This window comes from Necator americanus, chromosome III (assembly GCF_031761385.1).
Source record: "Necator americanus strain Aroian chromosome III, whole genome shotgun sequence".
NCBI lineage: Eukaryota > Metazoa > Nematoda > Chromadorea > Rhabditida > Ancylostomatidae > Necator > Necator americanus.
This window is the reverse complement of record NC_087373.1, coordinates 21,047,005-21,069,517: the sequence shown is the minus strand read 5'-3', so window position 1 is coordinate 21,069,517 and position 22,513 is coordinate 21,047,005. Positions and strand designations below refer to the sequence as shown.

The window sequence follows — 22,513 nt, the reverse complement described above, 5'->3', positions numbered from 1 at the left end:
TAGAAAACAATTCAGGATATTGTAAGGTTAAAGAAATAAGAAATGGAACCATAATTTCGAACATTATGATGGTATGCCGGCACTTCTGGTTAGGATCAATCAATCTTTGGTGATGGCAAAGCGAGGACGCGCTAATGATAATGTAGTTGGTTTTGTCTGGCTCACGATTATAAGACGCATTGTATTCCTTCAAACTGATCCTTGAGGTGACATGCACCTTCAAGCAGTTTGCTGCAAAATTGAGACTCTCGAATCTTTGAATGCTCGATTATTTGAGTATTATTCAGATAAAGAAGGTTGGATGAGTCTTTCGGTTTGTGGTAGGAAATAACTCATTCCTCTCCATAGAACAAACCGTTTGTATCAAGTTATTCCTTCAAAGTTCCTGCTATGCTGTATACTTTGATCAGCTTTGTCACAAATCTAGATCTATCTCTACTTTTTCAATGCGCGCGATTTTTTTCTATAACAATATTCTGCGGAGCAGTTTCTCATTAAAACATTTTCGTAGCAGGCTGAGCACTGTGATGTATGCATTCTGCTTGAGATTAATAAAGGACAGGCACAGCATGTGGCGCTTTCCGACATTCATGACGACGCAGGACGGTGTTTCGCTGTTAGTCTGTCCGCTGTGCGGGTTGTTGTATTCGGGCTCGCTCGTTGCGTTATTCTGAGGGCCGCTCCAAGAGTCCATAGTGTCCAAATGATAAATTTTAAAGCACAAAGTGTCTGGCGTTAATCAATGCACTTGTGATGCGCCCACACGTTCACTTCAATTAAGAATCGCTTGAGGTTTACGGACGTGTAACTGACCTATACAATGATTTGCGGTGGCTAGCCGATGTGTCAGGTCAGTGTTTTTATCCTCCCAGAGAAGTCTGGTGCGAATTTATCGACCCGGAGTGATGAAAGGCTTGGTGAGCACTATGCGGATTCGAACCTCCGATTTATCGTGCAGCGGAACCTTTTGCGACTGCGCTACACCCGCCCTGGGTCCAAATGACTCGATAGTATTCAGAAATAAGACCACACTCGCTGAGGTTGCCTCCTTCCGCATGGTTCTATCGTCTTGGAAGTAAGATAATTCAGATATTTATAAGATATCGTATCTATAGGAGCGTTCCCTTTTGAGCTGCATCTGACACCAGCGCTCACTCGTTCGCGCTTCTTTGGTGTTTCCTGTTGATACAGTAAAAAGGCGGCTGCGTCGTAATATTGGAACACCATGCAGTGGCATTTCGGGCATCCCTGTTTAACTTCGCATTTTGTTTCTTGGGCATCTGGATGGCCATATTCTGACTACCAATGTAAACTGATTTGGAGTGATAAGAAGGGATGTTTTAGTCCCAGATAAGGGCTAAACAATAGTTTTATCGGAGCCATATCAACGCAAGCTGTTGTTCAGGAAAAATTTCTATGTTTGGAGCACAGTATCTAATTTGATCAGAAGAAGAACGGTGACGGATGAGGGACCGTACATAGGTCGACCAAATCTCAATTACCACATCAAAACCTGAGAACGCTGTTGCTTACGCATGCGCCCATCGATCTAACGGAAGAGAGTGTGCCTTGTTTACGCGCGCGTCACCCATTGAACCGCTTGGACCCGGTACGAAGGAAGAGTTAGTGAAGGTTAGTTTCGATTTTGCTACAGGAAATTTGTTCTCTTTTTCTACTGAAGTTAGTTCTGTTAACCCTTTAAGACGCATTCTTGCAATAGAAATGGAAATTCGGTTGAACACAGTCCAATCTCTATTTGTGACATTGTGATTGTTTTTGCTAGACGCAACTTGCAGAGATATTCTTGGAAGCCTTCTTTGCGTCCATTTAACATGATTTACACCACCAAGCCTTGGATGTGTATTTATGTGCATACCAGTGGACACATACGGCTTTTCTCGGAAATATCCAGTCCGTACTTAAGCTGACGACCACGGTCCACAGCGTTATTTTGATGTCCTTCCTATAGTTACTTGTGGACAATGTTGGCCGCAGTAGCAGTAGCAGTATTTTTGTATTATCTCTTCTCTCCTGCTGTGTTATTTCTTCATCACGCTTCTGGTATAACCGTGCGTGACTGACTTTACGTGTGTGTTTACGTATTGTCTTGTACGGCAAAGTACGTTTATCATTGTACGACAACTAGTTTTTTTTTTGACGATTTGGTTCTTTTAAAACCAGTACACCATGAAGTTGACGGTTGAGATCCCTCCAATAGATATGATTAGAAATGTAGTTCACGAGTGTGAGCGCGGTCAAGTCCAATTCTTTTTAATACCCATATAAGCGGCATTGTCGTATTGGATCTTTTACGAGATAACTAATAACATGTCACGTCTGCGAGAGCAGACAGACGCACTGCTTCTGCCAGCGAGCGGAAGAGACAGCGGCAGAGTTCTGCTGATTGTCCGTCCGCCTGTAAATGCTGCACATATGCCTGGTCCAGCACCTGCCTCTTAGGGAGATTCTGTGCAGCAAGGTCGTTTCCTGTACCGTTTTTCTGTATGATTAAAGAATTGACCATGATCGCGCTCATACTGGTGAGCTACGCCCCTAACCAGGATCGAGCAAATAGTTGAGACACTAAACAATAAATAAAGTCCTTCTAAATAAGACCCTTCCCTCGTTGTCTTAATGTAGCTGCTCATGTAGCAATTGATAATCAAATATAAAAAGTAAAATTTAAAAAAGAAAACCAGGGAACTAATGAATAAATCAAAACGGAAATAAAACAATACGATAAACAGACAATATAATAAAATTAAACAATGAGGCAGATTTTGGTAGGTTGAAATAAAGATTTATAACTTGTTGCCAAAAAACCTAGAAAGTCTACTAAAGATGTGTTTTGTAGGATATGTCTGCGGTCGCAAAATAACTGTATTGACATTCTTAGAGGCCGTCTGCTTTTGTTAAAAGTTAGTTGAAAAAATTTGGGAATTTTGGCAATTTTCCCAGCTTTTCTCAAGAATTCTTAAGAGAACGAAAAAGAACGCAGAACAGGTAAAACAAGATCCTGGTAAGAACTTAATAACGAACAAGTTTTCACTAGGTATGCGCTGAGTTATTGAGTTTGGTTCGAAGTTTGGCGCACAACCAAAATTCCAAATTATTGCACTTCTTCTCCTTGCACGGCTACTGCAGTGCAATCGAAAAATTCCGCGGCCATGTTTCAAGGCATCAAGGAAACTTTTACTGGATATTTTTCTCCCTAAGAAATCTTGGCTCTATCTAAAACTGGTTGGGAAAAGTCCAAAACAGAAGCAAACATTTACTACTTTTCTTAACTGGGTTGCGAAAAAATTAGGGTAGATAGAAACACCAAATTCTACATATAGATAGAAGAAGTATGTCGCTAAAACCTCGCAAAATTGTACTGAGTGGAATTTGCTGTAAGCGTTGCTATTCACCTACCCGTGCAGCCTACTTTGCGCTAGTTCTACACGTAATTCCTATTGTACATGTCTTTTTTTCGTGCAGTAATGAATTTTTTTTTAACAGTTGTATTATAGAAAGTCATCGCTGTTGAATGAAAATATTTTCATTTAACATTTTTACTCTGCCTTTTACGGTCTCAGTGTTCAGTGAGAAGTCGCTTTGATTTATTAAAAGACCGCAGGATTTAAATTTCACGAAAAACGAGTGTTGAACATGATCCCATATGATTCCCCACATGCTTTCATACACTCTAGGTCGTCTTGTTGGGAAAATCCCAACGTACACTTAACCGTGTCCCTGAACTATTCGTGGGGAGATTCCAACGGCTATATTAGTGGCGTGCTGCCTCAAAATTTAATGTTTGAAAAGGGACGACATTCCTATCATTCAAGTGGTGACGTTTGGCCACTGAATTCTGCTGAAAATGCTGGAGATCTAGAGCGGGACACGTCGCATCTAAGACGGAATTGCAATTTGCCATGCAGCTTGTTTGATTTCTGTATCCAATGATACAAGTGTATAAGGATCTTCCAGAAGTTCGAAAGTTCGACCTTCCTTGAATCTTGGCATAGAGATTGCAACTTGTCGATAGTCAAATTTAAGCAAAGTTGTTAACAAACTTTATTACGGCTAACGTTTCGGCGTTGTCGCCTTCGTCAGAGCCTGGAAAGTAAGAACATTTGCAATATACCCTCTCAGATGCCTCATCTAGAACAAGTCATCATCACCTAAGATATTACACCCGGACACAAAACCAAAAGAGCCCAAATCGTTGTGCCTACCTCAGTAGCCGCGTTGCAGTGATGTTAGCGGATATCCGCGTGGTGCAATCGCTCCGCTAATACTAGTTAGAATGCGACCCGCATATGACCCCGTAGATCAAAACCTGTAAAGGTCTTGATACAGAGCCAACTCGTTGGTCACGGATAAGCACTCTTCCTTTCTATTCATTTCGGCTCTTTTGCATTTATCCAAAACGCTTCTAAAGTTCTGCGAGATATAATTTCGGGTTCGTACGATAGAATTGTGACAGCTATGCAGAAAGGAACGTTTTCATGACATTGTCTGCGGTGGGCTCCGAAGGGGGTTGCTGCATTCGATTGTTGGATCCCATTTAGATGTTCTTTAATGCGAAGGGGTCGCCCTGTTTCGTCGATGTATTGGTCCCTACATATTTTGCACGAAATTACATAGACTACACTAGAGACCATGCAATCGCCTTCCTTCCCGAATGGACATATTACACAGGCTGGAGTAAGACAGAAGCGATCGTACATCCTACATCCGAACTAATTGCTTCTTGAGATTTGTTGGAGGTATTTCCATAATTCTCACTTGGTCCTCAAGAATGCATTTCACCAGACTAGCCCATATAGCTTTACCCAAGTCCTCGGTTATGAAGGGCAGGCAGAAATTGATCTTATTCGAGTCAACCACTGCAGCATTTTCTCGCTGCGCACCAAGATCTGGCCTACGCGCTACATTGCCAGTGTAACCGTCAGAATTCGCGATACGTTGCGCTAGGTTGATCGCATCGATCCGCTCCTGGACATCTGACGTCACCCTTACGGATTTCTTAGTTTTCTAAGGGTGAGCGGAAAGACAATGAACTAAAATGTTTTTGTTGCTAGGTTTTCGGAACCATCGTGTCTTCCATTCACCATTGGACCACCGTATTTCTACATCAAAAAAGGACAGGTTTGGGTTTCTCCATTGTGAACCGTATGTAAGGAGGGTGCCGGTTTAGAAGCTCAAAACAAATGTTGTCTTGCGTGGGGCATACAATGCAACAGTCATCAATGTAACGGCAGTACAGGAAAGGTTTTCGTTCCAGAATGAGTTATATTTTGGATATGAATGCAATATCTAGTGTGGGAGCTAGTCTTTGTCCCATGGCCCATCCCCTGACCTGTCTATAATGGTGTCCGGCCCAACGAAAAATGGACTTTGAGCTTTGGGCATACATCCAGGAGCGTCATAATTTGCCTTGTGGAAAACCGTGCATGTCTCGGTGTTCTACGAGTAGCTCGAATACAGCTTGCATTGCAGCGCTGTTTGAAACATTTGTGTAAAGCGAAGTGACATCGAAAGATTCGATGACACATTCTCTTCCTGAACGAAGCTGCTCAAGGAACATGTTGGTATTGGATAGATGCGCGGGAACATACTTGAGCAATGATCCAAGAATAGCGTTCAAAAGCCAAGAAATTCTTTCCGTAGAGCCACCTATATTCCTTATGATAGGACGTACTTTGAATACCTCTGTTCTTCCGAAAGAAGAACAGAGGAAGAGTTATGCGTTCATGAGGGAGTTAGTTAGCTCTAATGCTGCGAGGTTCCGCACTTGTGAGCAAGGTTAAGCGTGGTGATGAGACACGACCCTCTCGAATACGACCTCCCCCTCCCCCCTTCTTCTCCTTCTTCTCGTCCTCCAACATTTCTGCTACAGTTCTCGGTATTGGATATTAGATATTCATGTGTTTCGGGAAGTCGAAAATTAGCCGAGGAACAAATGGCAAATAAGAAAATCTCTGACAGATGCGAAGAAATATCATTTACTAGAAGAAACAAATTTGCTGAAATGTTGTTGAAATGCTAGTATTGAAATATTTTCATTTTTATTCTGTTCTATTTTTGTTCTGAAATCTATTAATTATCTTCAAATTCTGACTAAAACGCATGATAAAACCAAAAAGGGGAAGAGTCAGGTGCGTAGGTCGAATCACAGAGGAATGAAGAAAAAAAAACACGAAAAAATCAACATTTTGTCCCTGCAATATGACAATGTGAACAAAACAGAATATTACGTACTATCAAATAATTACATACATTACAAAATATTACAATAAATAATATTAGATAATAATTACATAAATTACAAAATGTTATATTTAGTTTTAGGCGTAGTAGAGTAAAATGGAAGCATCAACATTTCGTTCTGACAATGCCCAATATATTGGCAATGTATTAATGAGACGACGCAGGTTCGACACCTCACTGCATCAAATTTTTGTAAAAGAGATAGAAACTTGATGCAACTTCTAAAAAATGAAGAATTTAATTTTAGTTTACAGCAGTTCAAAAGTGAATTTAACAAAATTTAACGACCAAAAAAGTTTTTGTGCACATTGTTAGGTCTGGGAGATCGCGAATTACTTCGCCATAAGAGGACCCGAAGAAAAAGTTTAGGTAATTTTCAAGAGAAGAAGGTTTGCCTCAAAAATAATTGCATCGCTGTTTTCTCTACCTCCTACTCTTTTCGGAATTTTGGCAAGCAAATTTTGAATTTTTTTTTTGCATTTGTCCCACCTGAATTTTGAGAGAACCAAACAATCCGAAAAGCCCTCTATCCGAATATATGGATGATTTTTTAAAACTCTGTCCCATTTTTTTAGAATGGAAAAGAAATCACCAAAATCCCAGTTTTCGCTCACTCGCCGAAAAGTGTGTGATTTTGAATAAAATTCATTAACTCGAAGTAACTTTTTGATAAGCAATTCATCTTCCAGCACTTTGTAGCAGGGATTTTTTATATCAGATGCTTAAGAAAATCCCTATGTGCAAAATTTCTCCTTTTCGGATTGTTTGGTTCTCTCAAAATTCAGGTGGGACAAATGCAAAAAAAAAAAATTCAAAATTTGCTTGCCAAAATTCCGAAAAGAGTAGGAGGTAGAGAAAACAGCGATGCGATTATTTTTGAGGCAAACCTTCTTCTCTTGAAAATTACCTAAACTTTTTCTTCGGGTCCTCTTATGGCGAAGTAATTCGCGATCTCCCAGACCTAACAATGTGCACAAAAACTTTTTTGGTCGTTAAATTTTGTTAAATTCACTTTTGAACTGCTGTAAACTAAAATTAAATTCTTCATTTTTTAGAAGTTGCATCAAGTTTCTATCTCTTTTACAAAAATTTGATGCAGTGAGGTGTCGAACCTGCGTCGTCTCATTAATACATTGCCAATATATTGGGCATTGTCAGAACGAAATGTTGATGCTTCCATTTTACTGTACTACGCCTAAAACTAAATATAACATTTTGTAATTCATGTAATTAAATTAAATTAATTGTAATAATATTATTCCGCTTCCTGCACGATCGATCGGAGGTTCGAATCCGCCCTAGTGCTCACCAAGCCTTTCATCACTCCGGGGTCGATAAATTGGTACCAGACTTCTCTGGGAGGATAAAAACACTGACCTGACACATCGGCTAGCCACCGCAAATCATTGTATAGGTCAGTTACACGTCCGTAAACCTCAAGCGATTCTTAATTGAAGTGAACGTGTGGGCGCATCACAAGCGGATTAATTAACGCCAGAAACTTTATCCTTTTTTTGTGATATTTTTTAATGTATGTAATTATTTGATACTACAAAGTATTCTGTTTTCGTTGTCATGCTATCCTCAATTCACTACTCTCCACACTCCCTTAGGACCCCCTTCTCTTGCAACCCCCTCCCTTTATGACCTCCGAAGTGAAAATTCCATCACACGGTTGATCCTGCCTGCGAGCCAAATACGGATTTTTTTCGCAGCTCAAATTGCTACCACTAGATGTCTCAATCAGTTTCATTTCAGTTCCTCACAATAATTTCCGCCTCATCATATTCGTATAATTAGGTGTCTCACGAACTCGACCTTTTCCTTTCGCGTATAAATTCGATAATTCGATTCGAGGTTTTTTGTGGTTGGTGCGCTACGCTTACGTATGGTCGTGTCAAAACGACACGAACCACTGTGCAGTTGCGTAAGCGGCTGCGCTCGAAGCGGTGGGGTGGAGATAGCGGGTGGAATCGAGGTGGGGGACCATCGCGAACTACAGCGAGGAATGGCGTCGGCATGGGTCCCCCTTGGATTCAAACTGCACGGCATGAAGCATGGTGCAGCCGCTTACGCAACTGCACCATGCTTCGTGCCGCTTTGACCCTGCTATGAATGTGATGACATTTTTGACATGCAACATCAAACAACCTGCGTGGAAATGTTGACAGTATGAGCTTCAGTGCAACTGGAATGACCTATCATTTCTCTTGACATGGGTGGGTGAAGAACTACCGCCGGTTCTAGCTTTTCGGTTTTTGATCTACAAAATAAACGAAATGGTAAATAACAACGCAGAAGCAGATTGCGTCACGTAGAGAAATTGCGTGCGTTGCAGGAGATGTGTCTCGGTCGCACGGAAAAGACAGGTGCGAGTGGGGATAAGTATTATTTTGCGAATTGGTTACCTCTGCATTTGTCGCTTCGCATCGTGGTCGTAGCTCCACTACTCACTCCTGCGATAATTTCTGGGTGTAGGGAATTTCATAACCGTTTCCTTATTCTTTCCATGATGGAAATCTTCTCGTATCAGTAATTGCAAGGATTGTGACTGTTGAGGCTTTTCCAATTAGAAAAGTATACTGAAAATTGAGTATTGTACTGGGGTTCTCGGTGAAGAGAATCGTTTGTAACTTGTCTGTTGTTGTTGTCCAAACGAATGATTTGCAGAATATCCTATGGTCATGTAGTCTGCTGGAGAACGTGGTCGCTCAATAAGTTTGCTCATGCGGATGCGCGGAGTAGCTATGTCTAGACTAGTTAAAGTAAGCATCATCTTCGAAAACTCCTGTGTCTGATGCTTTTCCCCGAATTTTTCTTCCGTTATGTGCTGTGGAGTTCCTCACTATTCATCACGTGACCATCCAGTTGTATTCTTAAGAAAGTTTACCTTACTTCTAATGTCTTACTTATAGTCACAATAAGACCTCGTTGTGACAACACCTCGACAACACTACCTCATGTGTACAGTTCTGTTTAATCACTCCGTTTATCGCGTATTTAAGAAATAAATATCAGTGCTGATTGGTGACAAGTTCTTATGGGTAGCACTCTGATGTGAACGCTGGCGAGTGGGAATGCGGGTTGTGCAGGAGTGGATGCGGACTCACTTCGTGTGTTTGTTCGTTAGCTTCGTTCTCATTTCCTTCACAGCTGACAATCTGACATTGGAAATCGTACAGAGAACTGCTTGAGCACGTAGATGACCTCGTTGAATAATGATGATGAGATAAGGAAGACAAATTCGGCTGCGATTGCAAACTAAGTTTATGTAAAGTTTAATATGTTAGTAGCAAATAGCCAGATTCCTGCAGAGAAGTTCAGAAGGAACCCAGAAACTCTTGCATCGTTTAAGATGTTCTGGTCAGGTTTACTGGCATACAGCCTGAAGCCGACATGGCTTGTAAAAACACAGAAGAGGCTGGTGCATATTATGGTCGGCAACAGCTGTTTGACAGCATTCCAGCTCGGCATCTCGAGCTCGCGCTGAGTTTGAGCGGCTGTGTTTTTATTTATCTTCTCTCGAACGTAATAACTGACTGAATTTGAGGTTTCTGGCACAGTTATTTTCTAGTTTCCGAGAAGAATCTAGCGGAAGGTTCTACTAGCTGTACGAACCAGAATTGGAGGAGGACACATCAATGTTGTTTTGTCGACGAATCAGAATTAAAATATGACAAGAACATAAAAGAAACAGTATTCGAGAGACCTATCTCTACACCCTGGTAAAAAAAAATGGTAAAATGGCACAAGACGCGAATTCATGAGAGAGAGTCTCTCGAAATAGAAGATCGACATGACACAAATACGAATACAGGTGGTGTCGCCCAACACTTGAACTCTTCATCGAAAGCAAGGCATTTCCATCCTCTTGGCGTAACTATTCAGGTGTTTTGCACTAGTAGGCTTTGTTATCGCGACAAGGATCATTACCGTTACCTTTACACTGATGTTCATTGTTCGTTCACCTTGAAGGCATCACCCAACGAATCTGGTGTGATAGGGGTTTCAGATGGGTTATGCCTATAGGGCGATGTAGATTATGGGGAAGAGGGTGATTCCGTCCATTTCTTCCTAATTGTCGTGAAAAACGGCCCGGAAGATGCGGCGCGTGCACAAGGCTGGCGCGCTCCAAACGAACTCGTAGAAAACAGCGCGCCGGAACGCTCGAAGCCGCATCTTCTGGGCCGTTTTTTACGGCAATTAGGAAGAAAAGGACGAAATCACCCCCCTTTCCTTAATCTATGATCCCGTATAAGAATACTCCACCTGAAATCCGTATCACCTCAGATTCGTGAGGTGATGCCTTTGAATGATGTATTGAAATATAAAATACAGCCACTTTCTTAATCTTTTGCGCTGAAACGAAAATTATCATTGCTAAAAACTACCTTTTGTCACTCGTTTAAAAATTGTAGCTTTCTTTCTAAAAGGCGTTCTCACTGTTATTGATAAAATCTAGAAAACATTCATATCTGATTTGTAATCTATATTCCTGTAATGCTGCCAAAATTGGGAATATCTCCGAAGCATTTCTCAAAACTCACAGTTGCCTTCCCAAACAATGCTAACATAGAATCACACGACCTGAGAATGAGACCTTCCTTTTACGACACTTCTCGCTGTAAGATTTGGGCAGCAGCGAAATAAAAAAAGCGTGCGGTGCCAAACAAAGAGTTAGAGGGCATCTGAGCTATTTATACCTCCATATCGCCGAAATATGAAAATACAAGCTTTAGAGCTTCGCCTCTACACCTTTTGTAGTTCTCTATCAGCTTACCCAGGAGTTGCCGAATTTTGCTTATGCTGTCAAATGAGACGAAATGAGGGCTCTCCAATGTGTTGCATTTATTTCTTATATTTCTACTGCAGCAGCGGAATTCTTCCCGGTTTCCACTTTTCTTAAAGCACTTTCAAAATAAAATTGAAAAAGAAAAAGAAGAAAAGGAAAGTGTGGAGGAAAAAAGCTAATTCTTCCATTTGTCGCATTATCATATCATTTATCGCAGGTGAGAGTCGCCCAGTGGTTTCTCCTTCCGCGGCGGACACGAAGAGCATCAAATTCTTCTTCGAACGACGTTGTGAAGAAGTTTGAGCATTGGCTACGCGGTATTGCTGCAGTGCGTTTAAAGACCGTTTTTTTACGACGATTAGGGGAAGACGAGCGAAGCAACGCTCGTTTTCGAAACTTACAACCTGAACTCTACTTTCCCCTGGGGTTTTTGAATGGATTTTCTTCGTTATGAGACGCGGGTAACATCCTAGAAGCGAGCTCCCTCCTTCACTTACAAAGCAGTAACTATTCTAGATTTCTGCAGAGGTTCTCGGGGAAATTCTCCATTTTGTACAGAGTTTATTAACTGAAATTTTGGAAAAATGTAAAGCTAAAGACACAGATAACAAACCACCTACATGGAAAAGTATTTCAGAGAGGATTATGTTCACATTCATGTTCACAAAGTTTCACATTCTCAGCAAGAATTTCTGCATGAATATATGGAACTTCAATTCATTATAAGTTGGAAAAGAAGCGCCATATGGGAGGTTAGCGATGTCCAACGAACACCTCTGCATCTGAGATGGTGTTTGCTGTGAAGTCGGGAAGGGTTAATTGCCTATGGTTGATTCTGCTTAATCTCTCTCACCCTTCACGCTTCTCTTCTGGATGTTTTGTCCAGCAACACGTACTTTATTGTGTGACATTACATTCGCCGGAAAGTTTTTTTGCTAAGCTATGAAGAATAGGAACCTGAGCGGAATTCCACTTGTGGATTCATGATTCATTAACGTTTTTACTAATTTGTTGGGTTTCTACAGTTCGACGCGAAGAATTCCAGATCCTATGACGTTCTGGTGAAGTGGGAATTTCTCAATTATTTATTTATTTATTTACTTATTGACACACACCAATGGTCACCAAAAAAAGAAAAAAACACAAGAAAACATATTTGCCCGAGTGAGGACATTTTTCAAAAAAATCGGAGGGAAAGAAAAAGAGCGCAGCTCCTTAACCTGTAAATGACTTGCTTTGCTTCTGGCGTTGCTGCGTTTTTTAAATTTTTTCTAAAGCAAATGAACGATGAAAAAATATCGAGTGATCAAGTAGGAAGCAGCACATTTTCTGCAGCGTTCTTCTTTGACTTCGCGCTTGTCTTTCATTCTTCTTCAAATATTCACTGAATATATAGAACCAGTAAAAGAAAACATTTATATAGATGACGATCGATCTTATCAAAAACAATCATTTTTGAAACCGCTGTTCCTAAAAAGGAGGTCGCTGTTTTGCTACAAGAAGTTAACGGTTGTGACCATGCAAGTGAATATATTTGCTCTCTTATAGACCATACTCTGTAACTCAATGTAGACAATTTTGAGCTTAATATTCTGAGCATTTGCGGTGGCTGACGTGACGTCGACTACAATCTTCTACCTCTTCTCGATGTTCTTAGCTCGGAGCTGCTGCTTGGCGACGACTGCATCGACAACCCGTTGAGAGTGCTCGAAAGGCTTTCGACGGAAGAGTGCCTAAACATCGTCTAAAAGTACGCAAATTCTGGCTACTTCAAACACCGAGGACGAACCTATGTGTTGCCAGCGCTGTTAGTCCCAACTTCTTCAATCGCTTCCAGTATGCAGTGACATCTATTTCACTCCAACCTGCGTTTTCAAGGCGGTCGAAGTACCTAGGAAAGTACTACCCGAGCATAAAAGATGCACAAAAAGCAATATTGCTACAATGACTCTCGCAGCTGCTGCAAGAACGCAGCCATTTTGCTGTGTTCTACAGGCGCACCGAGACCTCAGGTTATCCTCTGTTGATGCATTAACTCTAATCCTCCGGCTGACGTTGGACATTCAGACTTTTTCAGCTGCTCCTACCGTCTACATTCAGTGATCAGTGAAAACGTAAGGTAATTTCCGCAAATTTCTGTGGAATTAAAGTCGTTTTTTCAAACAAAACTTCAACTCGTTCCGCTCTTTTGAAAAAAATGTACGCATATGATTAAAGATTTCATCAACGTCATCTTGTAGTCCTCATGATAAAGGTTTTAGTACTACATCCAAGAAATACTCATGATTAATTTCATATCCATATTCCTTCGATATCGCCACAATTCGAGAATATTTTTTGAAATATTAGGCAAAGTTCTTCCCGTTCCGTGACTATCCGGCGTTTAAAATAGAATGATGTGATAAGGTGAAATAAAATGAAATAATGAAAAATCATCATCATACTAACATAGAAAAAGGAGCTACTGTAGATCTCGTAAACTGCTAGCTATTATCTGTCATTTGAGCTAGCTGCCTGCATGTGTGTGTCCAATTTTTGGAACAGTTGAAAAGAATAAACTTGTCATTATACAACATATAATATATAATATTATACATTATATATTATATTATATATTATGTATATTATATATAGAAAGAATATATGCATATGTAAAGGCGAATCCAAAAACAACGAACTGGTGTGGTAGCGCCACCAAACAGCAAAGTTTAGTGAAAAAAGTTTAGTGAGCATTAGAAAAGGGTAAAATATTGTAACAAGGGCTCCACCACACTGGATTCAAATTGAAATCAGTTTTAGTGGTACTCCAGCACCGCACAGTAAGTCCAAGCAGTTTAGATACATACCAAAAAGTGGGTACGTATGCATATCAACTCCTCTGTTCATTACCTTCATGATGTCTGTCAGATGACTTAAATTCGTGCAGACAACTTGCCCAAATAGTATCATTTTTTATGATCCGACATAGAATCCCATCTTTGTCGGCTGGTATGACCCTGACGTTCACATCATTTCACGTTGCTACATCATTCTATGTTAACTGATGTGAGGAAAGACGGGAAGAACATCGTCTAATAATCCAAAAAATGTTTTTAAAGTGCAGCGATATCGAAGGAATATACCATAAACTCAGGCTTGAATATTTTCTAAACTTATTGATGATGCCTTTAGATTCCTACTGATCACTGAAAGCGAGCGACTTCGAGTGCAGCCGCTCATGCAGCAGCACCAAGCTTCAACTTATTCTGATCCGATTGTACAATATATCCTTAAAGGCAACATATGAAACAGACGATGTTGGTATATCTCCACGAAAAGGTAATGCTAGAGGTGTAGACTACGAGTATGATTGTTTTTACGTCCAATTCCAATTCACTCCCCCCAAACATTCTGAAAATGGGTAAATGGAAACGCCCTTTTGTGCACATTTTCCTGCGAAGAACCTTACAACGCCACTATTGTCCACGTTCCAATTTCTTCAGCAACGTAACCACCAGTTTTACATGGAAAGGCCGTCGGGAAACCTCTGTGACTATCGCTCGCTCATTCACAGACGCAGCGCGTGGCACAGCTCATAGCTGCAGTTTCTCGGTTCCAACTGCTGTCTCCACCGCGCCGTTTCGAGCGCGTACGCGAATGCACCGCACCTACACTCGTGATTCATGTCGTCTTAACCCGAGTATATATCGTCTTCAGGACGATTAGAGGGGATAGAGCGTGAACACGCCCAAAGTCGTCTAGACCACTATCCATATCTTTTGTTGGGGAAATCCCAACATCGATCATATCCCATACAGAGATTTCATTTCTGTCTTTATCTCTATATATGAAATAAATTCTGGACCTTGTTCTGACTGCTTGTAATACAATAGTGTAGACAGATGTAGATAGACTGTAAATGTTTCTTAAAGCAACGTGATACCTCCTCATTAGCCGATCTCGTACTCGTAGTTCTAGTTCGCTTAGAGGAGCAGATGCCGTACATAGCTCTATGTTGTCTCGAACCTAGAATTGAAATAATTAGACCAAATGCCACATTCTTAGATGAACTAAATTGAGAGAACTCTATGTATTTTCATGAGCATTTCTTCGAGCACTGTTTTCACCTACGAAATGGTTCGCTCTTGGTCAAAAATGACACTAAGACTACGATATGTCTGATATTAGTTATATCCAGCTAAAGCCGGACTTCAGACTTTCTGTGGTGTTCCTTTCGCTCGCCATCACTGATTAATGAAAATTGATGGTACTGACATTTTCTGCAAAATTAGAGTTGTGCCTTTCTAACCACGGTTTCTTCTTTTGTTATAAATTATGCGAAAGGTACCATAGTTCTTTTTCTGGACGCGTTATTTCTACATCTGGAGAAGATCCAAACTTCAGCTTCAAACACTCGTTCGATAGCAACATAGTATAGATATAATTTGAAAGCAGTACCCTAAGCATGGGTGTTCTGCCTGTTTTCCCCCATGAATTATCACGGAGTGATGTTTTAACATAAAATGACGTGAACGTCATCATCGTACTGATAAAGATAACGTTCCTCGTCAGATCACTTAAACTGTTCGCTACTATTCAAGCACCCGGTTTCATTCGTGTTTCCACTTTCTGAGGAAGGCATGTAACTAACCTGAGGCAAACGTACAAGGAATTAGACGGGCGAAGGAGTCATAGAGGTGGTGCATTGCGCTTGGAATTAACCGGAATGGAATCGGTCGTGCAGCACTAATGATTCCAATTTTTGCGCCATCACACCAAATGAGCAATTTCCACCGGTTTTTGGCATCGACGCATGCACCAATACTATCCCGTCGTAACTTTCTCATCCCATTTTGTCGCCTTCTGACGCAGACACACTAATTCAACGCCGTGGGATCCGTCACTCTGCTTTTTGTTAATTCGTTTCACATTCGTTTCGTTTTAATTCGTACATATATACACGTTACAGTCTAAGCCCGTTATTCTATATATGATATTCTATACTCCTATATCGCTATGCTAAGCTTTTCTCTTCTTCCGCAACAGATAACGAAGAAGGATGTGATGGTGCTAAATAACGTGAAAGCCATCATCATCATTCAGTGATAAAGATAACGGCCCCACGTCAGTTTACGTGAATAGCTACAGTAGCGGCCAACAATTAATTGACAAGCAGTTTTTTTGAAGTTGTCTCTTCTGAAAATCACTGAATTGTCCCCAAACTTGCACCAGATCCGAGATTAGAAACTTATTCTGAAAAGTAGTTTTACTTTGCTTTTTCAGAAGTAGTACTATTTCCAAAAAACTAAAAATGTCATCTTTTCACTTTTTTAATTTTTAGTTTATTTTGTGTAGTTTTTGTGTTTTTCTCCCAGATTTTTTCATTTTACTGTTTTTTTTTAAATTGTATTTAGATTATGGCTGAAACATTTGGAGCACGGCACCTCTCAGATGAAACTCCAAAATCCACACTGCGAGGAATCGAGCAAGGAATGAGATAATTCTAACCAGCAAAACTGTTTAACGTCTCCAGAGCGACTATCTCTGCTTTTCTGAAGAAAGTATTGCATATAAAATAACTGGAGCGATGCATATAAAATAACTGGAGCGCCAAATCCAGGATGAAGCCGAATGACTACGCTAGCAAAACTCATTCGAAGAATGTTTCTATCGGTAACTCTTATGGTCATTCGGCTTCGTCCTAGATTTGGCGTTGCTCCAATTACTCCATATGCTAACAGTTTCTTCAGAAAAGCAGAGATAGTCGCTCTGGAGACGTTGAACAGTTTTGCTGATTAGAATTATCTCATTCCGTGCTCGATACCTCGCAGTATGAATTTTGGAGTTTCATCTGAGATGTGCCGTGCTCCAAGTGTTTCAGCCATAATCTAAATACAAAAAAAAACAGTAAAATAAAAAAAATCTGGGAGAAAAACACAAAAACTACACAAAATAAACTAAAAATTAAAAAAGTGAAAAGAGGACATTTCCAGTTTTTTGGAAATAACACTATTCCGAGAAAAGCAAAGTCTACTTTTCAGAATAAGCTTATAATCTCGGATCTGGTGCAAGTTTAGGGACAATTCAGTGATTTTCAGAAGAGACAACTTCAAAAAACCGTTTGTCAATCGATTTTTGGCCGCTACTGTAGTTCCTACAAAAACGGACGTCTGCGTGTGTCTATATAATTTCTAAAGGAAACATCTGGCAAGCATGATAAGAGTAACTTATAGAGGAGTGGACATATGGAGAAGTGCATTTCGGAATGTCTCCATACAGGCAAGCCGTCTCACTTCATTTTACTGTTTTCAAGCGTTGGCGCACTATGAAATCATGGGATCCGTCTAACCTCTTCCCTTCTCTACTTTCTAGTAGCAGCATCTACGTGATGTCGTGGGACACATCAAAGCCAACCAGCCTTGACTGGAGCTGTTGGACACGTGCCACCGAATCCTACTGTCTTCTAGCGCAGGCGCACAAATCTGAGACCCAGAAAGCAGAAAGGTGAAGTGGAACTCATTCCACCACATCTTACTGCCTTCTGGCACAAACGCATCTATCTGATGCAGAAGAATTCTCTTCACCCATCTTAGTACGTTCCAGCGTGGACGCACAATCTGACGCTGTGGGACTCGTACCATCCCTTCTGCCTTCTAGCGCTGGCGCACCATTTCAGCATCGTGAAGCTCGCTTCACTTCCCTTTCGACACCAACCTACTCATTTAACGTCGTGCAACACTTCCTATCCCGACTTCACTTTTTCGAGGCAAAAACATGTTCAAGATCTCATCTTCAACACCAGGAAAAAAAGAAATAGAAACGAAAGTTTGTTGCTCCTTTAGGATACGAATATTTCCCCTCACAACAACATGAAAAACTGCAACAGTGGAAGCTTTGCAATTTTTAGCAGAAAAAAAAACACAAAAACACATGGAATGAAGTGACAAACATAACCCACATAGAAAAATTAAAAATGAATCACAATTCCTTAGTGTTTTTTTTGGGTTCAGCAAGAAAAGAGTACTCCACTTTTGAAAATTTTCAGAAGGAATATTTCGTTTGTGATTTGTGAATGCACTGAACAAAAACTCTTCCATCTTTCTTTGTAACCTAAAAGCTTATCACTTTTACTGCTTTACAGAAATGGAAGTGAACATGCTCATAAAGGTTTTTATATGTTCTGCTTAACACATAACTAAAAATAATCTATCCCATCATGCCTCTCCTATACAATGTACTCTTGGTAGTGGCTAAGTGGAAGAATGCTCGCCTATCAGGTGGACTGGTTCGGTTCTCACCGATGTCCTGTCATATTTTGCATCTTTATGTAATATTTTCGTCACACACTCAGCGTTTTATTATGTAGCATGATAATAGACAAGCTTCAGTGGCCAGTGAAAATTTGAAGGCATAACCCCACGAATCTGGGGTGCTACGGGTTTCAGGTGGGCTATGCCTATACGGAGTCGAAGATTGCGGGGAAGAAGGTGATCTGTTCATCTGTCCCTGTATCAGTGTAGAGGGACAAGCCCGAAACCGTTTCTTACTACGGTTTCTGTTGCAATGCGCAACCTTGCGTTGCGTCCCTCCCCCTGCGATTCGTCGAAAACCAATTCGGTTGTCCGTTCACACTGATACAGGGAGAGGTGAACGGAATCATCCTCTTCTCCACAATCTACCTCAATCCGCATAGGCATTACCCGGCTGAAACCCGTACCACCCCAGATTCGTGGGGTAATGTCTTTAAAGAAGGGGTACATTCTGAAACAAGACTAAAATTGTGTTAGCCATTAACAACACTTCTTCTTTGTAACTTTTGAAGAAACATTACCACTTATACAAGAACTTGTAGTATTCTTGCCAAAAGTGTTAGTACTAAATGCTTCTAAGAAATTTAGTCGCGACATCCAATCTGCGCTCCCATGGTACCATAACAATTTTACCAGATCCATTCGGAAGGAAAAAGTCGAAATTTTAGAGGATTTTTAACAAAAAATGTTTCTAAAAGAATACCTAAAAACAAACAAAAATAATACAAAGGAACGATCAAATGACAGCCATTACATCAGATCATCTAAACTGCTAGCCAACATTTAAGCAGCCGTCTGCGTGTGTTCCATTTCCAAGGAAAGAATTTGGAAAACACGATGGGCGCACGTGCGGGATGAGTGACAGCGACACACGGAGGAGCTCATTACATGACAGGCTACACGTTCAGCGTCATGAGATGGTTCTTGAGGCCTCAATTATGTTATGTCATTGTTTTTTTTGACAAATTCATTTAGAATGTTTGGTAGTAAGTGCTCCTCGTGAGTGACGAACATTCGATCATTCGGGAGTTTTCATACGGAGATTGGTGTGAAATGTTGTGCAGGATATCATAGGATATTAGAGGATAGGAGTCACACCATGTTAGAAAGCTAGCGGTGATGAACCTAGCAAAACAAAGAAGAGTGATTTTATCATGTTTGCTTAAAGGCAGCTTTCGCGAAAATGTTGCTGATTTTACGAGAACGTCCAAGTAATTTTATCGGACGTATTTTCTCAAACGTCGAGTAGACAGGTGACTCGAATTCTCTGAGATTTGCTGAGAGAAGTCAAGAGTCTTCGTTTCTTGTGAACTATCCAGCCTAGAAGTGGAAGGGAACGGGGTCGGTAAGGGGATTGCCGAACATCTTACCCTTTACCCTCCCTCCACTTTCTACCTACTGCAGAGAGATCCCAACCTAAGGATCTTTCCGCCCAAGAAAGTAAAGTGTTCAGCTAACGAGTGAAATAGAATGCCTGGCCGGAATTCTATTTCATGCTCCACTTGCTCGTCAAAAAATCAATGGTTTCTAATGAGAACTCTTCTTCTTGACCGTAATCTCTGCCTTGCCCAGTTCCTAGCAAACGCGTTCCGTATAATGTTCAGCCCAAGAGTATCGAAATAGATGTAACACTGCTCTCAAACCTGTACAATGCTGTCCATTCCAACGACGCATGAAGCGATCCCTGGCAATTCGAAAGCGTACGCCAATGCCAGCTTCGAAATCGACATGTTCTTGGACTGGAAAGACAATACCGCGTACAAAAACAAGTAGTAAAGAGTAATTCAAGAACATATCGGCCGTTGTTTATGATGGTAACGAACAGCGTTTATAGCGGTTTCTTCTCAAATGAGTAGTTACTGGTGGTGGTGCAGTGACAACGATAACCGCTCACAGACCATGATTATGCAAAAATGGGCTTGTGCAAGCGGGGTGCAGGACAGGAGGTACCCGTGAAAAGCGGCTGACCGCTCCTGTCCTCCTTCGCACCACGCGCCTCCGCGTAATTACGGCTGCCGCTCCACCAGCTAGACATCCTCCACGACAGCCTGAGATCACCTACACCCCGCCTCTCTATTGCTCTCTAATCAACGCCGCGCGATAACGCGACCAAGCGGTGGGTACTGCGAATTTTGAAGGGAAGGGAGTGGAAAGCGAATTGATGCAGAAATTCTCATGTAAGGATATAGTAAACTAAGCGCATATTATTGGAAACAAAAGAGAAGTAGTAGATCCTTTCATCCAATGTAGCTTCACATTCACAAATAAAGATTATCTCAAAAAGATGCTGCAGGGTAAAGAATAATACGCATATTTTCACTTTTTTATATAAACTCGCAGTGCATAAGTATGTGCTTGTCACGATGCCATTCAACGAATTCGTGTTCAACTTTCAACTGCATATGTGCTTATTACTTTGTATACATAGCTTAAACTCCTTTTTACATTTTCCTTTTCAAAATTTTACTTAGATATAATGTTTATATAGAGCGCATGTCGAATATTTCAATACTTGCCCGTACGTTTTATAATAAAACTTTGTATGGGTCTTCAAACTTCTTTTAACAGCGTTTTATCGCTTCATTTTCTTCTCTGCATAAAGTCAATATGAGAGGTTAGGTGTATTAGTGGTAAAAAGAGACCTTTGTATCTTCGAGACATACCTTTAGGCACAATTTATGTCTGTGATTCATTACTCGCACCTCTTTAGTCGTTTGATACGAGTTTTACTCAGCTAGATAAGTAAAAAGAAATTCCAGGAAAGCGAAAAAAGTGAAGAAAAATAGCATTACACCGATCAGTGGGACATTCTTTGAAACATCTTCCCAGAGATGGATGAGTGGTTTCCACCTAACCAGTCAAAACAGGATAATTTTATTTTCACTCGCATTTCTAAATGGCATATCACTTATACAAACCTCTTTCATTCTTTCCTTCTTTTATACTAACTTACAAGCATACTTTATGTAGACCTTCAAACAACATGTAATATCCTTTTCGACTCCTCTTCGTTCGATTCTAAAAGCTCATCATGGGAACTGCAGGCGCGGCGAAAGAAAAAACTCATAGCAAGAGCACCAGACGCGGCGAAATGGGTGGGAAGGGTGGTGTTGGCGGGGCGTCAGCAAGACGTAGCACAAGAGGAGCAATCAGGGTACTGTAGCGATTATGACGGTATCAGGAGACGCGCGGTGCAATTAATGACGCTCATTCACCTCCTGGATACGCGGCTGCACATCACACAGGTACCTCTAGACCGTTCCGCGTGCAAGGGTTACCGTACTGCATTCGAAGCTGCGCGACGGAGCCAGTTGTGATAGAGGTGGGATCGCTAGCTACATTAGAACTGCAAGGATGAAAATGAAGAGAAGAACCGCTGGATCTATTCCGCTTCCTCGAAGATTCAGATCCTTTTGCCCCTACTGTAACGACATACCATACAATAGTGAGTGGCCGCCAAGGTTGCTTCCTTGATGAAATTTGGAGCAGGATGCCATGGTGGGGGTCCTCGTTCTGTCAGAAGGCCCATCGAGAGTGGAGAACCATTGAGAATACCAACACCCTTATTCTTCAAGAAGGCACATCATGTGAAATCCGCACACGAACTCGTCCACTAAACCAATATTTGGGATTTCTTGATAAAAGTACTTACCTGGAAGAAATATGTGAATTCTCCAATTGAGTTGTCGTTCATGGATCCATGGCAATATGTTAGAACCACATCGATTTTCACTGAGGAGCAATCAATTATTGAGCTGGAATTTTGCTAGTAACCACAGGAGCTAGGCTGTTCGCATGCGCTTTCATTATTTGCGAGCAGTGAAGATGAATGAATGAATGAGAGAATGAATGAACCATAAAATTTTTCTTTCTTTCTGAGAAAAATAGAAACTATTTTTGTTTTTGTTTTTGAAAGGTGGAATAACTAATCAGAAATTAGAAAATGGAAACTAGCGCTGAAGCCGCAAAGGCTTGAAATTGCTTTTCAGAAAGTATTTTGCAGCAAACCTATTTATGAACTCGAATATTATCCGTGGCATATCGGGATCCGCCACGGATCTCCCTCACTGGAGGGATCACAGCCGGTTAGTCGCGAGGCTACGTGGCGCGTCCCCGGGTGGCGGATAGGGGGCTAATCGCGGACCAAAAGCGACCTTGCGCTTGCCCAGAGACG

The 22,513-nt window shown here is 41.0% G+C and overlaps 2 protein-coding genes across 3 annotated transcripts; one reads left to right on the top strand and one right to left on the bottom strand.

Annotated features, from left to right (window-relative positions):
- Nucleotides 1–73: 73 nt before the first annotated feature.
- Nucleotides 74–8,976, top strand: RB195_010336 (uncharacterized protein; the record flags this gene model as incomplete). The annotated part of the gene is made up of 3 exons (XM_064191289.1): nucleotides 74–145; nucleotides 1,483–1,632; nucleotides 8,929–8,976. The coding sequence occupies 3 exons, from the start codon at nucleotides 74–76 to the stop codon at nucleotides 8,974–8,976; spliced, it is 270 nt and encodes an 89-aa protein (XP_064048872.1).
- A 3,698-nt stretch (nucleotides 8,977–12,674) lies between these two features.
- Nucleotides 12,675–22,379, bottom strand: RB195_010335 (uncharacterized protein; the record flags this gene model as incomplete). Of its 2 annotated transcripts, XM_064191287.1 has the most annotated exons (7): nucleotides 12,675–12,783; nucleotides 12,840–12,941; nucleotides 14,973–15,055; nucleotides 19,983–20,078; nucleotides 21,776–21,907; nucleotides 21,992–22,094; nucleotides 22,348–22,379. In XM_064191287.1, the coding sequence occupies 7 exons, from the start codon at nucleotides 22,377–22,379 to the stop codon at nucleotides 12,675–12,677; spliced, it is 657 nt and encodes a 218-aa protein (XP_064048870.1). The 2 variants fall into 2 exon arrangements, with proteins under 2 accessions (XP_064048870.1, XP_064048871.1); XM_064191288.1 differs by lacking the exon at nucleotides 22,348–22,379 and having other exon boundaries at nucleotides 21,992–22,033.
- Nucleotides 22,380–22,513: the final 134 nt, after the last annotated feature.